The sequence below is a fragment of the Fundulus heteroclitus genome, chromosome 12 (assembly GCF_011125445.2).
Source record: "Fundulus heteroclitus isolate FHET01 chromosome 12, MU-UCD_Fhet_4.1, whole genome shotgun sequence".
Lineage (NCBI taxonomy): Eukaryota > Metazoa > Chordata > Actinopteri > Cyprinodontiformes > Fundulidae > Fundulus > Fundulus heteroclitus.
Genome location: NC_046372.1, coordinates 35315949 through 35329982, shown reverse-complemented (window position 1 = coordinate 35329982; position 14034 = coordinate 35315949). Strand labels below are relative to the sequence as shown.

The 14034-nt window shown below is 45.0% G+C and overlaps 1 protein-coding gene across 9 annotated transcripts in view; it reads left to right on the top strand.

The window, feature by feature from the left end:
* The window catches only part of LOC105919439 (rapamycin-insensitive companion of mTOR), a 32798-nt gene extending 20443 nt beyond the window's left edge, over positions 1 to 12355 (top strand). For 2 of the 9 annotated variants that reach the window (XM_036144527.1, XM_036144534.1), the window contains 8 exons: positions 1002 to 2085; positions 2213 to 2371; positions 4410 to 4568; positions 6875 to 7134; positions 7231 to 7680; positions 9969 to 10092; positions 10465 to 10603; positions 10689 to 12355. In XM_036144527.1, the coding sequence (XP_036000420.1) occupies positions 1002 to 2085; positions 2213 to 2371; positions 4410 to 4568; positions 6875 to 7134; positions 7231 to 7680; positions 9969 to 10092; positions 10465 to 10603; positions 10689 to 10769 (2456 nt within the window). In that variant the 3' untranslated portion in view covers positions 10770 to 12355. Of the gene's footprint in view, positions 1 to 1001; positions 2086 to 2212; positions 2372 to 4409; positions 4569 to 6826; positions 7135 to 7230; positions 7681 to 9968; positions 10093 to 10464; positions 10604 to 10688 lie in introns of all 9 variants that reach the window. The other 7 variants (XM_036144530.1, XM_036144535.1, XM_036144528.1 and 4 more) reach the window with 7 other exon arrangements.
* Positions 12356 to 14034: the final 1679 nt, after the last annotated feature.

Here is a 14034-nt window from a genome sequence, read left to right as displayed (position 1 = left end):
ATACACAAATTTCAAGAAATCTTGACTTACTTTTAGTTCCCTTTTTTGCAGTGCATTGGCCCAGTTAAAATTGGCCTTGCTGTTGATACTTTGTACAATCCCCTTTGTGCCAACATGAGCATTGCTTATGTTAAAGTCCCTGCAGCGATTAGCAAACTCAACATTTGTGCTGTTGGACAGGTATGTCCCCTAAAAAAAAAAATGTAGACGGCATCAAACGGTGGTCATGGAGACTCGGATGGTCCTTGACGGCACTCTTGGCTGCAGCTCTCCAGCAGTGAGCTTTGGAGATTTTTTTTATTTATTTTTTCCTTTCCTTTCTCCCTTTCTCCTTTTTTTCCCCTCCTGGGGGTGGGGGGGAAAGGGTGAAAAACGGGGGGGGCAGGGGGGGAAAGGGGAAAAGGGGGCGAGGGGGGGAAGAGGGGGAGGGGAGGGAGGGAAAAGGGGGGACCCGAAAAGGGGGGGAGGCCGGGGGGGCTAGGGGGGGGGTTCTTTTTTTCCTTTTGGGTCCCCTTTTTTTTTTTCTTTTTTTTCTTTCCCCTCCCCCTTTTTTCCCCCCTTTTTTTCCTTTTTTCTCCCTTTTTTTTCCTTTTTTACCCTTTTTTTCTTCTTTTTCCCCCTTCCCCCCCTTTTCCTTTTTTCCTTTTTTCTCCCTTTTTTTCCTTCTTTTTTTTCTTTCCCCTCCCCCTTTTTTTTCCCCTTTTTTCCCTTTTTTTTCTTTCCTTTTTTTTTCCGTTTGGAGATTTTTTTTAGCCTCCTTACCATCTTGTTCGACGTGCTTTGCAGCTTAGAGGCCGGTGGCTTGTGCCCCAGCGACACAGAACGCGATGGATCAATAGTTAAATAAAAAACGGTTTATTTATATAAATTATCTGCTTCAGATAGATCTGTTTTAAGAGATTTATTCGAGTACCAGGGCTGCTTTTGGCAGCGTGAGCCAGCTGTGGCTGAATGTCCTCCTCTCCACACTATTTATATGGCTGTCTCCTCTCTGTTGCCAGACATGTACATCCTGGACGATGACAAGTGCGACGGTCTGGACTCATCCGACGACCCCTCGTTCTATCCACACTCCAAAGCGGTCAAAGAGCGCAGCCCCTTCACAATCCTCGGTTCCACGCGCTTTGTGCGCTCCCGCTTCCTCAACTCCCTGTCCCTCCCCAGCAAGAAGCTACGCTCCACTAGTGACCCAAAGAGTCCCTCGGGCTCGCGCACCCTGTCCGACCTCAAGATGGAGAGCCCGAGGCGGAACCGGACGGTGACGGAGCCCTCCGTCTACAACCAGGGCGACGTGTTCACCACGGTGTTTAACGGCAGGGGAATGCCAAAGAGTCCCACGGTTAGCCTGGAGACCTCCTTTGTCGGCACCAGGGGGGGCTCCGAGGAGCAGCTGGTGGACGGCAGGCTGGTGAGGGGAGGGGGCTCGGGCCTCGGGCTCAGCGGTCTCGGTGGACATGGGGTGGTGGAGCACCACAGGGAGCAGAGCAGCCGAGAGCGTCTAGCGGGCGACGGCGGCTCCTCCGGCGGAGGGAACGTGGGCGGGGGCGGAGGGGGCGGGGGCACTCAGTTCAAAAGCCGCAGCCAGAGCTTTAACACGGATACAACCACCAGCGGCATCAGCTCCATGAGCTCCAGCCCCTCCCGCGAGACCGTCGGCAACCCCGAGCATCCCGAGGTGGAGCCAGACTCCTCCGACTGCGTGAGCCTCAACACCGTCGTGTCAGCCAAGACTGTCAAAACGCTCTCCTCCCTCAGCCCCCAGCCCCAAAGCAACCACATGTGCGCCTCCAAGTCCTCCAACATTTCACTGGTGCCGCCGGGCTCCTCGCACACTCTGCCCCGCCGAGCTCAGTCCCTCAAGTCCCCGTCGGTGTCGACCATCAAGAGCCTGGCCGACTGCAGCTTCATGTACACCAGCCCCAGAGACGCGCTGGGCTACGCCACGCTGAAGAGGCTGCAGCAGCAGAGGATACACCCGTCTCTGTCTCACAGCGAAGCCCTGGCCTCGCCCGCCAAAGACGTCCTGTTCACCGACACCATCACCATGAAGACCGGCAGCCTGGACTCCAGGTTAACGCCTCGCAGGTGGGTCAGCCGGAGCCGCGGGGGCCCCCCCCCCCCTCGGTCGGCCACGCCTACTTTAGTCTCCTCCTTTTTTCAGATGTGAGAGTTGTTTGTTGACAACGTTTCCATGAACATTACTCTTCAGCAGCTGTGGTTCTAGTGGAGGTGCGGGTTCTGCCCCCCTCAGCAGTGACAAAGTCCCCGTGTCTGTTGCTGTGTCTGTCAGGCTATCAGACAGGAGGAGTACCTGTCCAGCGCCCAGCGTCCCCAGCCCGTACCGCAGGCTGTCCCGAACACTCGTACCGCGGTGGGTGGACCTGCCTAGTGTCGTCCTCAGTAGAGACTCGCCTCCTAGCTGTGATTGTTTCTGCTTGTAGTGAAGTAGCAGCAGCTCCAAGCCTGCAGCTGATGTCCCAGTAGTTAGGTTATAGAATGAGCAAATGAAGGTTACAGCGCTGCTCAGAGATTTACATGAAGATCTAGTTAATTCACACTTTAAATCATTTGAAGCGTTCTTTCTCCAGGGTGGAGAGATTATAAGTTGCGTAGTGCAGCTCTAAGAAGGCTGTTTGTCCAGCTGTGTTGTCTGGTAGGTTTACGGCTGCTCTGACGCTCGTTCAACAGCTTTACTGACCGTTCCATGTTGCTCTCAATCATCCGTTAAAATGAGCGCAACGATCTGATTTCAGCGTAATTTTGAAAACCTTTGAAATGCGCTGCTGAGAACCATGGTGAGGTTGATCAATTTGCTGATTGCCGTCATTTAATTTCATTCATGTACAACGCATCAGTAGCACTGACAGCTTACACTGCAAAAACGGATCTAAAAATAAGTAAAATGTTCTTAAAATTTGTGTTTTTGTCCTAGATTTGAGCAGGTAAATAATATTATCTGCCAATGGAATGAGTATTTTGACCCCTAAAATGAGATAAATAGACATCCTGTACTCGAAATAAGATGATGGAGATGAGTTGTTCCTATTTTAAGTGCAAAAATCTTATTCCGTTGGCAGATCATCATATTTACCTGCTCAAACCAAGGACAGATATACTAATTTTAAGAAAGTATTACTTATTTTTAGTTCCGTTTTTGCAGTGTAGCACACTGTCTCCATGATGCCGCCGCTGCCATGCCTGACAGTTTTGTATTGCATGTTATTCACTGCAAAAATGGATCTAAAAATAAGAAAAATGTTCTTAAAATAAGTGTTTTATCCTAGATTTGAGCAGGTAAATAAGATTATCTGCCAAAGGAATCAGTATTTTCACCCCTAAAATAAGATAATTAGATATACTGCACTTGAAATAAGATGATGGAGATGAATTGTTCTTATTTCAAGTGCAAAAATCTTATTCCATTGGCAGATCATCTTATTTACGTACTCAAATCTAGGATAAAACACTTATTTTAAGACAGTATTACTTATTTTTAGTTCCGTTTTTGCAGTGTTGCAATATTATTAACTGTGAAGCATGTGAAATAGATGGCTTTAGATGAGGAGAGCTACTGACCATGTGATGGAAATGGAGTATGAGGAAAGAGTCGAGTTTCAAGGCTTTTTTTTTTTCTTATTCTATTATTTAAACAGTAAAAATCAGGATTTCTGCTAAAGTTTTTTTTTGTTGGTCTCTGTTTATCAGATGACTTTCCTCCTTGGTTTGCTCGTTACAAGTTGAGTTGGGGACGATTTAGAGGTTTGAGGTGCTGACGGATCAGCACACATATTTAGAAATGAAGAAGGCGTCGCTTCACTCCTCTGTTTGTCCTCCAGATGCTTTCACTTTCGGTCTGGAGGCTAAAATCAAACTGACCCCAGATTTGGAAAGTGGAGATCTCCCTGATCACAAACCGATTCAGAGGATCTGCCTTCAATCTAGAATAATCCAGGTCAGATTTTTTTCTGAGTACATGTGAGCCGAACTCGCCTGCATGACATAAAACAGTGAAACAGGCGAGTTGGGAGCCAGCGTTGGCTCTGTGGTTTCATGATTACTGTGGCAGGAAGCTACGCCAACCTTTGCACTCAAATATACAAAATCTTATTAATAACTGACTAGAAAAAAAGGATAAAACTTGAACTGGGAAATTTGTAGAAACCCTCCTTGTTAGAAACAAATCCCAGGAGCTCATTCCTCCTTGTAATTAAATAGCATTTTTCTATAGAAAACAAAGGGATTCTTGAACTGTGGTCATGAATCTTTATTTTAGCATTTGCCTCTATAGTATTATTCGCTCTATGTGACCCTGATGAGTGCCTTCCTAAATGTAGTTTGACAAGCTCCCCCCTCTGTGTGGTTTTTCGTCCAGTATTAACAACGTTTCCATGAACATTACTCTTCAGCAGCTGTGGTTCTAGTCGAGGTGCGGGTTCTGCCCCCCTCAGCAGTGACAAAGCGCCCGTGTCTGTTGCTGTGTCTGTCAGGCTATCAGACAGGAGGAGTACCTGTCCAGCGCCCAGCGTCCCCAGCCCGTACCGCAGGCTGTCCCGAACACTCGTACCGCGGTGGGTGGACCTGCCCAGTGTCGTCCTCAGTAGAGACTCGCCTCCTAGCTGTGATTGTTTCTGCTTGTAGTGAAGTAGCAGCAGCTCCAAGCCTGCAGCTGATGTCCCAGTAGTTAGGTTATAGTATGAGCAAATGAAAGTTACAGCGCTGCTCAGAGATTTACATGAAGATGTAGTTAATTCACACTTTAAATCATTAGAAGCGTTCTTTCTCCAGGGTGGAAAGATTTTTAGAGCTTTACTGACCGTTCCATGTTGCTCTCAATCATCCGTTAAAAATGAGCGCAACGGTCGGATTTCAGCGTGATTTCTGAAATGCGTTGCTGAGAACCATGGTGAGTTTGATGAATTTGCTGATCGCCGTTGTTTAATTTCATTCATGTACAACGCATCAGTAGCACTGACAGCTTAGCACACTGTCTCCATGATGCCGCCGCTGCCATGCCTCACAGTTTGTCTGGTTTTCTTAGGTTTGATGGCCTTGACCTATTCAAACGCACTGCAAAAACAGATCTAAAAATAAGTAAAATTTTCTTAAAGTTAGTGTATTTATCCTTGATTTGGGCAGGTAAATAAGATTATCTGCCAATGGAGTGAGTATTTTGACCCCTAAAATAAGATAATTAGACATCCTTCACTTGAAATAAGATGATGGAGATGAATTGTTCCTATTTTAAGAGCAAAAATCTTATTCCATTGGCAAATCCTCTTATTTACCTGCTCAAATCAAGGGCAAATACACTCATTTTAAGAACATTTTACTTATTTCTAGTTCCATTTTTGCAGTGCGTTCTCTTGCTGAGGCTGTTTTTTTTTTTATATATAATTCTGAGCCAGAGTGGCTTTAAGAAAATGCACAAAGCTTAACCAATATGACGTTGCCTTATAGATGAGATTATAATGGTGATAAATTGACTGTAAATGTGTCCGGTGTATAGGCCTGCACTCCATTCATCACAAATGTATGGTTTTGGCAATATCACCACGCAGTCTGTGTAGCGTGAAGAACGGCTTGGACTGCAATAGAAATAAACAAGTTATTTAAGCAGTACCACGCGTTCAGGCTCCCTACGCCTGTAATATATTTAGTGAGGCTGGCTATGTAATGCACAATAATATAAAATATAAAATAAAGAGGTGGAGACGTGGTCCTGTCATCAAGAAACTACAACAAAGTTGTTTTAGTGCCAAAACAGCAGCAGCTTCTTCACAAAAAAAAGAATCGCAGTTTAAATGGAAATAGTTATTTTCCTGTAACTTTAACGACTTTATTATTCTGGACCTATGTGTGCTACAAACCCAAAGCAGAAAGTCATACTATTATCGGGACATTGACCATGGATATTGCATGTTGTTGCAATATTATTAACTGAACCGTGTGAAATAGATGGCTTTAGATGAGGAGAGCTACTGACCATGTGATGGAAATGGAGTATGAGGAAAGAGTTGAGTTTCAAGCCTTTTTTTTTTCTTATTCTATTATTTAAACAGTAAAAATCAGGATTTCTGAGAAAGTTTTTTTTGTTTTTTTTTGTTGGTCTCTGTTTATCAGATGACCTTCCTTCTTGGTTTGCTCGTTACAACTTGAGTTGGGGACGAGTTAGAGGTTTAAATTGCTGACGGATCAGCACACATATTTAGAAATGAAGAAGGCGTCGCTCCACTCCTCTGTTTGTCCTCCAGATGCTTTCACTTTAGGTTTGGAGGCTAAAATCAAACTGACCCCAGATTTGGAAAGTGACGGTCTCCCTGATCACAAACCGATTCAGAGGATCTGCCTTCAATCTAGAATAATCCAGGTCAGATTTATTCTGAGTACATGTGAGCCGAACTCTCCTGCATGACATAAAACAGTGAAACAGGCGAGTTGGGAGCCAGCGTTGGCCCTGTGGTTTCATGATTACTGTGGCAGGAGGCTACACCAACCTTTGCACTCAAATATACAAAATCTCATTAATAACTGACTGGAAAAAAAGGATAAAGTTGAACTGGGAAATTTGTAGAAACCCTCCTTGTTAGAAACAAATCCCAGGAGCTCATTCCTCCTTGTGATTAAATAGTAATTTTTCTATAGAAAACAAAGGGATTCTTGAACTATGATCATGAATCTTTCTTTTAACATTTGCCTCTATAGTATTATTCGCTCTATGTGAACCTGATGAGTGCCTTCCTAAATGTAGTTAAACAAGCTCCCCCTCTGTGTGGTTTTTCATCCAACATCTCCTCACTTTACTCCTCGTGCTCCTTCTCTGTCCCAGCCTCTCCCCCCGGGTCCTCTCACGCACCTCTCCTCTTGCCCTGCCTAGGTTCCTGAAAGCCCTGAGCTTCGCCTCTCTGGATAAAGAGGAGCTGCTCAGCCCCATCAACCAAAGCACGCTGCACCGCTGCTCCTCGGTGCGCTCCATGGTCTCCAGCGCCACCTTCGGCTGCACCGACGACTACATCGGCCTGGCGCTGCCCATGAACATCAACGACATGTTCCACATCAGAGACTCCACCTACTTTCAGCAGAGGATCAGCCCGCCCTCCGAGGAGCGCAAGCGCTTCCTGTTCGGCGACGGAGACGGTAAAGGCGACTCGGCGGCGGCGGGGGGGGAACGGTGAAAGCGGGAGGTGCGTGATTTCTGAGCTGAATGCTGAATTTTTGTGGCTACCTCTGCAGGGGATCGGCCTGCTCTCCCGTTACTGAAGCAGCAGTTCAGCATCTCTGAGCTGATCGCGTCCCGAGGAGACGCTCAGAACCACCTGGTGGATTCGGAGGAGACGGGTCTGCAGGACCACTCGGAGGAAAACTGTCTGTACTGCGTGGGGGCCAGCGTCCTCGGGTACCCCACCCAGCCACAGATCAACAGCACCCACTCCCGGACAGGTGAGGGGGTCCAAAACGCACGTTTCGTCTCATGTGGAAAAAAGCTTCACGGTCCGAACAGAATGTCAAAAATATCATTTTCATTCCCAGATTATGTTGACTTCCCTTCATGGGGTGGTCAGGGTGCTCATCGTCTGGAGGTGATGCCCCAGTCTAAGTTCTCTGGGGTGTCAGGCTGCAGTGATGCTGCTGTTTCACAAGGTTCAATCTCTAGCACGCCCACGCCTGGTGACATTGTTATTGGTAAGAACCCCGAGCACAAACTGGGAAGGTACGCTGGAACCAAAGCAGCTCCGCTTACCCACCACCTGTCTATGTTTCGAAGGACCAGCTCCAGCACTAAATACACGCTCTACACTCAATCACACCGATGCTGTACTGGGCCAGGGTGAAGGATGTTCTGTCGCTCTGTGCTTTGTTTAGCTAGACCACCTCAACGAGGCAGTTTTTGGTTAAAACTGGGAAATACCAAAGGTACTTGATGGAGGTGGAGTCTGGTGTACCATGAGGATGTGGCTCTGAGTTTGCTCTCCCTCTGTAGCAAACAAAACCTCCTATAATGTTTTATTTTGTTTTATAGAACCAGCCCTGGCACCAGTTCTCATCGAGGGCAGAAGTAATTTTGGGGGAAAATGTCCTTTTTCTTTACTCACCGGGGTATCTGGTGACCAGATTTGAACTTTTCCACGTTTTCTGATGTTCCGACTACAAACGTTAACATATTAGCAGGGTTCCCATGGGTCCTTGAAATCCTTGAAAGTTTGTGAATCTGAAAAAATTAATTCAAGGCCCTTGAAAGTTCTTGAAAACAGCCAAAAAAACACCTTGTCCTTGAAAGTCCTTGAATTTTTTTGTGGGGTTGAAAGTTCACACAGATGACGACTCATGTGTCATTATTTTACTACCACACGATCTTTTAAAATTATGTTGATTCCGCAGACTTTTAATTTGCAAAAGTACGTTGGCTCTTCTTCGTTAGTTGGTAGGCTACGGTTTAGGCCTACGTGCATCCAATAGGTTACATTCACGCTGTGTTGCCAACTCAGCGACTTTGTCGCTATATTTAGCGACTTTTCAGAGTCAAAGTCAAAAACGAGTTTAATCAAAGATGAAAGTAAGTGAAACAAATTGATAAAATTCTGAACATCTGCACTTTTTTCCATAAATTTCCATGAAACGGTAGGCTAATGTACATCTTATATGTAATGTAGTATGGCATAGCCATGTACTGTGGATATAAATGTAGGCTATGAATATGATCAATATCAATGTAGGCTATAAATTAATGAATTAAGTCCACTTTCTTGCATTGCTTCTGACCCAACAACTTCTATGCCGTTTAGTCTTTTATTGAATTTGCATTGTATTAAAATATGAAAACCTATTCAGCGGTCACAGTAGGTAAATGCTGCCATGTGTGGTCCTTGAATTTGAGGAAATTGGTCCTGGAAAGTCCTTGAAAGGTCCTTGAATTTGATGTTCACCAAGGTGTGGGAACCCTGTATTAGGATTTCTTGTGAGAGACTAAAGCAAAGTAGCATATAATTGTTAAAGGAAAGGAGAATGTTTGCTTTGAATTTACTGATAAAAATGGGAAAGATCAGGATGCATATGTTGTTTGGCCCCAGTGAGGCGTTACGTGATCGAACCGGTTTTTGCTGTATTTACACCTGCTACTGTTCTGGGTATGTCTCTGCCAGCTTTGCTCTCACTTGGTCCAAGCGATCGGAGCGCGTCTGTGAACATCAGCATCAAGTCTTGCCGCAGACTCTGTTGGATGTAGGTCTGAGCTTTAATCGGGCCATTACGGCGCATGAATAGGCTTTGATCTCAGTAATCCCACTGCGTCTCTGGCTGCATGCTTGGGGTCCTGGTTGGAGGGGGACCCTCTGCCCCAGTCTCTGCTTTTCTGCTGTAAAGGTGTCCTTAGCTGCGTTTATCTTCCCGTCAACGCTGAACAGCTTCCCTGTCCCCGCTGAAGAAACGCGTCCCCACAGCACGGTGCTGCCGCCACCGTGTGTCTCTGTGGGGACGGTCTTTACAGATCTAAGTGTTAGTTTTCCGCCACACACGTTTTGGATGACACTTTTGAAAGGGGCAGCGTCTTTCAGGTCAGACTCTTCAAGTCAGTTTTCAGCCAGAAGCATCGATGCTGAAGGTAAGTGTCTTAAACTCCCGTTCTCTGACTTTTAGACGTGTCCCTGGTCCGACATACTTGAATCGAGTGGCTGATTTGACTCTGGCCCTTGAGGACTGGGGCGTGAGACCCCTGCTATAAGACAACGGTAGTTTGAATTTACTGTGAATTTCTGTCCTGTTGCCATATGTCTCCAAGGATGTACAGAACCAAAGAGACTAAAAGAACAAGGCAGGATTACGTGTACCCTGACTTGAGAAACAGTAAAAATGCCCTAATATTAAAAAAATAGATAAATAAACGGGGACGTCTGGAAAGCACAAGAGAAACAGGCTGATAAAGATGTAGGAGCGTTTATTCACTTATGATGACGGGTGTTAAATGTCTTCTGTAGGCGGGAAGGCGATATCGGATGACGGCCCGGCCTCTCGAGTCCTCCTGAGGAAGGAGATTCTGCGCCTCATCATCAACCTCAGCTCCTCTGTCGGAACCAAAGGCAACGAAACCGGACTGTTGACGTGAGTTGGCTGTTCACATCTGTAAAAATGAAGCTAAAAATAAGTCAAATTTTCTTGAATCTGTCCTTGATTTAAGCAGGTAAATAAGATGATTTGCCAATGGAATGAGATTTTTGCACTTAAAATAGAAACTCATCTTCATCGTCTTATCTAGAGGGCAGAATATCTAATTATCTTATTTTAGGAGTCAAAACACTCATTCCATTGGCAGACCATCTTATTTACCTGCTCAAATCAAGGACAAATACAATAATTTCAAGAAAATTTTACTTATTTTTAGTTTAGTTTTGTGCAGTGCACCAGCCGGGCACTGGTCGCCAACCGCCCGCCTGTCGCTTTGAGCGTCACCTTAAATTTCTCCTGTTTTCTCAGGATAAAGGAAAAGTTCCCTTACGCCTTCGATGACATCTGCTTGTACTCGGAGGTGTCCCACCTCTTGTCCCATTGTATGTTCCGTCTGACTTCGAGGCGCTTCATACAAGAGCTCTTCCAGGACGTGCAGTTTATGCCAGTAAGGAATCAAACACTGTTTAAATTGTTTGTTTGTTTTTTCTGGACTGTGCCGCGTGTTAAATCACTGAATGTCCGTCTCTCAGATGTACGAGGAGGCTGAAGCGATCCTGACAAAACTACCAAAACCTGTTGAAGAGGACGTTAACCCTCCTGCAGAGTCCTGATCGTCCCTGCGCCTAAACCCCACCACCCCACCCACCCACCCACCTGCCTTGTGCTCAGTTCACAGCTGCAGTCCTGGCTCCTGACAACCGTGGAAAGAAAGCAGGTCTGAGGCTCTACGGACAGAGGAGCACTGGCCCCGTGTCTGCTGCTGGAAACAAAGGACGCTCGTCGCTCAGCTCCTTCCTGAGCTGCAGACTAAAGACTTCAGTAACCGTACGCACACTCAGTGCCGTTTCAGAAACTAAATTCAACAGCAGTCTGGCCAAATACTGTTTCCGCGTTGATTGGCAACACTGACAAATATTCACTGAAGGACAGAAGACGGTGCATTGAAAAAAAACAAATGTTTTAAAATATCGAATCATGTTCTGATTTTCGCAGATTTAGGTTGTTTCCTGTAGTGAAACAAAGGCACATCTTGGCGTCTGCCTGAAGATTCCTCGGACCATGCGTTCTTTTCGTCAAACACAACACTATGAACTGATCCCGCTGTTCTCCTAACCCAGCTGGAGCCGTCCTGGTCCAGATCCCGCATCCGCAGCTCTCCTGCCTCACCACTTCCTGAAACCTTAAGCCTCCTGTCAGCAGAGACAGCCTGTTAACCTTTCTATTCCTTGTGTCACAGACAATCAAACGTCACCAGTGTTGTATTTTCTAAAGCATTATTATATCTGCCACTTTTACTCGGCCAATAAGCAGAATAGCATGTGATTTAACGCTAGTTTGTTCCATACTTTACTTGCTTTGGGCCGTTCTTGTTTTCTTTTCCTCTGCTTTTGCATCTTTACCAAGCTTCAGAGAAGGCCTGTTGGTTTCTGTGGGGTTTTTTTTTTTTTTTTTTTTTTTGAAGGTGCTCGCTTGTGTAAGTAATCTGTAGAAAAGGTCGATTTGCGGATGCACACAGATTTTCCTGAAACTCTCACAAACCAGCAGCTTCTCATCCCAATGCCTTCTTTACCTCTGTGCTTCACCCTCTACTGCATGTTCAACAAGCATGGCGAAGTTGTGCTTCACCCTAACTTATTTCTGGCTTATAAGACATTTTTTAAATTTTTTTAAAATAAATTATAGGTTGCCATTTCATGTCGCCATACATCGTAGAAGTAGCTACCCCATGGATCTGTTTCCACGATGCAATATCACTATCTGTCATTGGAGGAGGAGGACGACGACAGCAGAGGAGGGGAGTAGTTCAGCGCGAAGACTAAAGTATAAGTAAAAGGTTTCCAGGGAAACGGTTCGGTTTCCATCGGCTTTTTTAATTTTATTTTTTATTATTTTGCTATAATGCTGCTACACAAATGGACTCATAGAGAGATGATTCATAGATCCGCTGAGTGATGTCAGATCCGATCTATTTATTATACGTCTGTACCATAGTGAGCTCAACCAGAGAAGAAAAGTTATTTATATTTTTCCTCGAGACTGTATTATAATTTAATTTTTTTTTTTTTTCTTTTGCCTGAATTGTGTTTCCCTTGTATAATGTGTACAGTATGTTTTTGGGGCACTGATGACCTAAAGAAACATACAATCCTATCAAAGGGATATGTTGTTAATAAAACAAAATTTGAAACACCCTAAATGATTCTTAATTATTTTCCCCCACATTGTCTTGGATATATTTAATCTCACAGTTGTCAACTTAGGAGTGAATGCATCCGATTTTTCAATACCTAGTTTTAACTAAAGCTTCGAATTGGAAAATTGTTGGTGTGGAAGATGCAGGTAAGTGTTCAACAATCACCAGAAAAAAACTTAATGAGACAACCAGAGTGAACACAAAATGCTGTTTTCAATGGGAAACTGCAGTTCTGCCCACCCGGTACCTGTCAGCTACTTCAGGAGTCCCAGTCCCACTATTTCTAGCTGGTACCGCTCCGTCTCACCAAACACCTCCAGCTCCTTTCCCACCACTTAGGTGGCGTTCTACATCCATAAAGCCACATTCTGCCAGCAGAAATTAGCACAGCAAGGCCATCGTCTTTCATCCAACTTTCCATTTCACCCCATCCTGATGTTCCTCTCTGCAGGTGGTGGGCCTGTGAAGTCTGAAATTGCACTTTTGTAACGTTTTAGGAATGCCTAAATGCAGAACAGAAAAATAAGCGGACAGGCCGTCATGTAACAAAGTCCCTCCTTGCTGCTTCCACAGGATTCAAGAGGGAAGGCACCAATGTTTTTTATCTGTACTACTGTACAGACTGTACTACTACTGGGGCATAAAAACACAGAGACACGTCAGTCTGTATTTAGAATGGTGCTATAACAACATCAGAAACGATTTAGAGGCACAAATGACGTTTGCAAAGTTGAGCAGGAACAAATGCCAAGAATCTTGGAAGAATGTCCTCTGGATAGAAGAGACAACAGTAGATATGTTTGTCCTGAATGCACAACACAGACGCCTCAGCATCCACCATCAAGCGTAGTGATAAAGGGACGATCATCTGGGCTTGGTTGGTAGCGACAGGACCTGCACCCTGCTAACGTCCTGCTCTGTATACCAACATATTCTGGAGTCAGATGTGAGTCCATTTGTCCAATAGCTTAAGCTTGGCCCAAACCTGGTAATCAACACTTGCTGAACTCACACACAGCAGCAAATCCACCACAAAAGAAAATGAAGTGTTTTTGCAGATTTTTGCCCAGGTCCCCCTTGAAAATGAGATCCAGATCTCAACGGGGTTTACCTGGTTAAATAAAGGAAATAAAAATAAATAATAATAAAAAAAAAAACGAAAGAAGAAGAAAGTGAATGTTTTGCGATGGTCTAGTCAAAGTCCAGACCTCATCCATATTGCAGTGCTATGGGTTGGTGGGACCATCATGAAGGAATTTAGCAGAAGAAATGTCTGTAAACTGAAGCAATGTTACATTAATGATGTTGTTGCTGCTAAAGCCCAAAGGTCTGGTGTGTTTGTCCCATGTCCATATGGAATAAATGTGTTTGTAACAAGCCTTCACATAAGATAATATTAGCAAAGACAAAAGCTACAGAAGATCAAACACAACAATGCGTTTCCTCTGAGGAAAAATCTAATTAGCCGTTCACAGCTGTTGTCCAGTGTTGCTCTGTGTTAATATGGCCTCTTTCAGTGCTGATCCCTAAGACACCGAACTTGATAGCTGGAGCTATTTTGCAACTCTAAACTGGAGGGCAGCCCTGTAAAAAAAAAACCTTGTTGGTTTTTCAAACCACAACTTACAGCGTCTGAAGAGGACACACCCACACAGATATGAGGTGCCCTGAAAAAGGTGCAT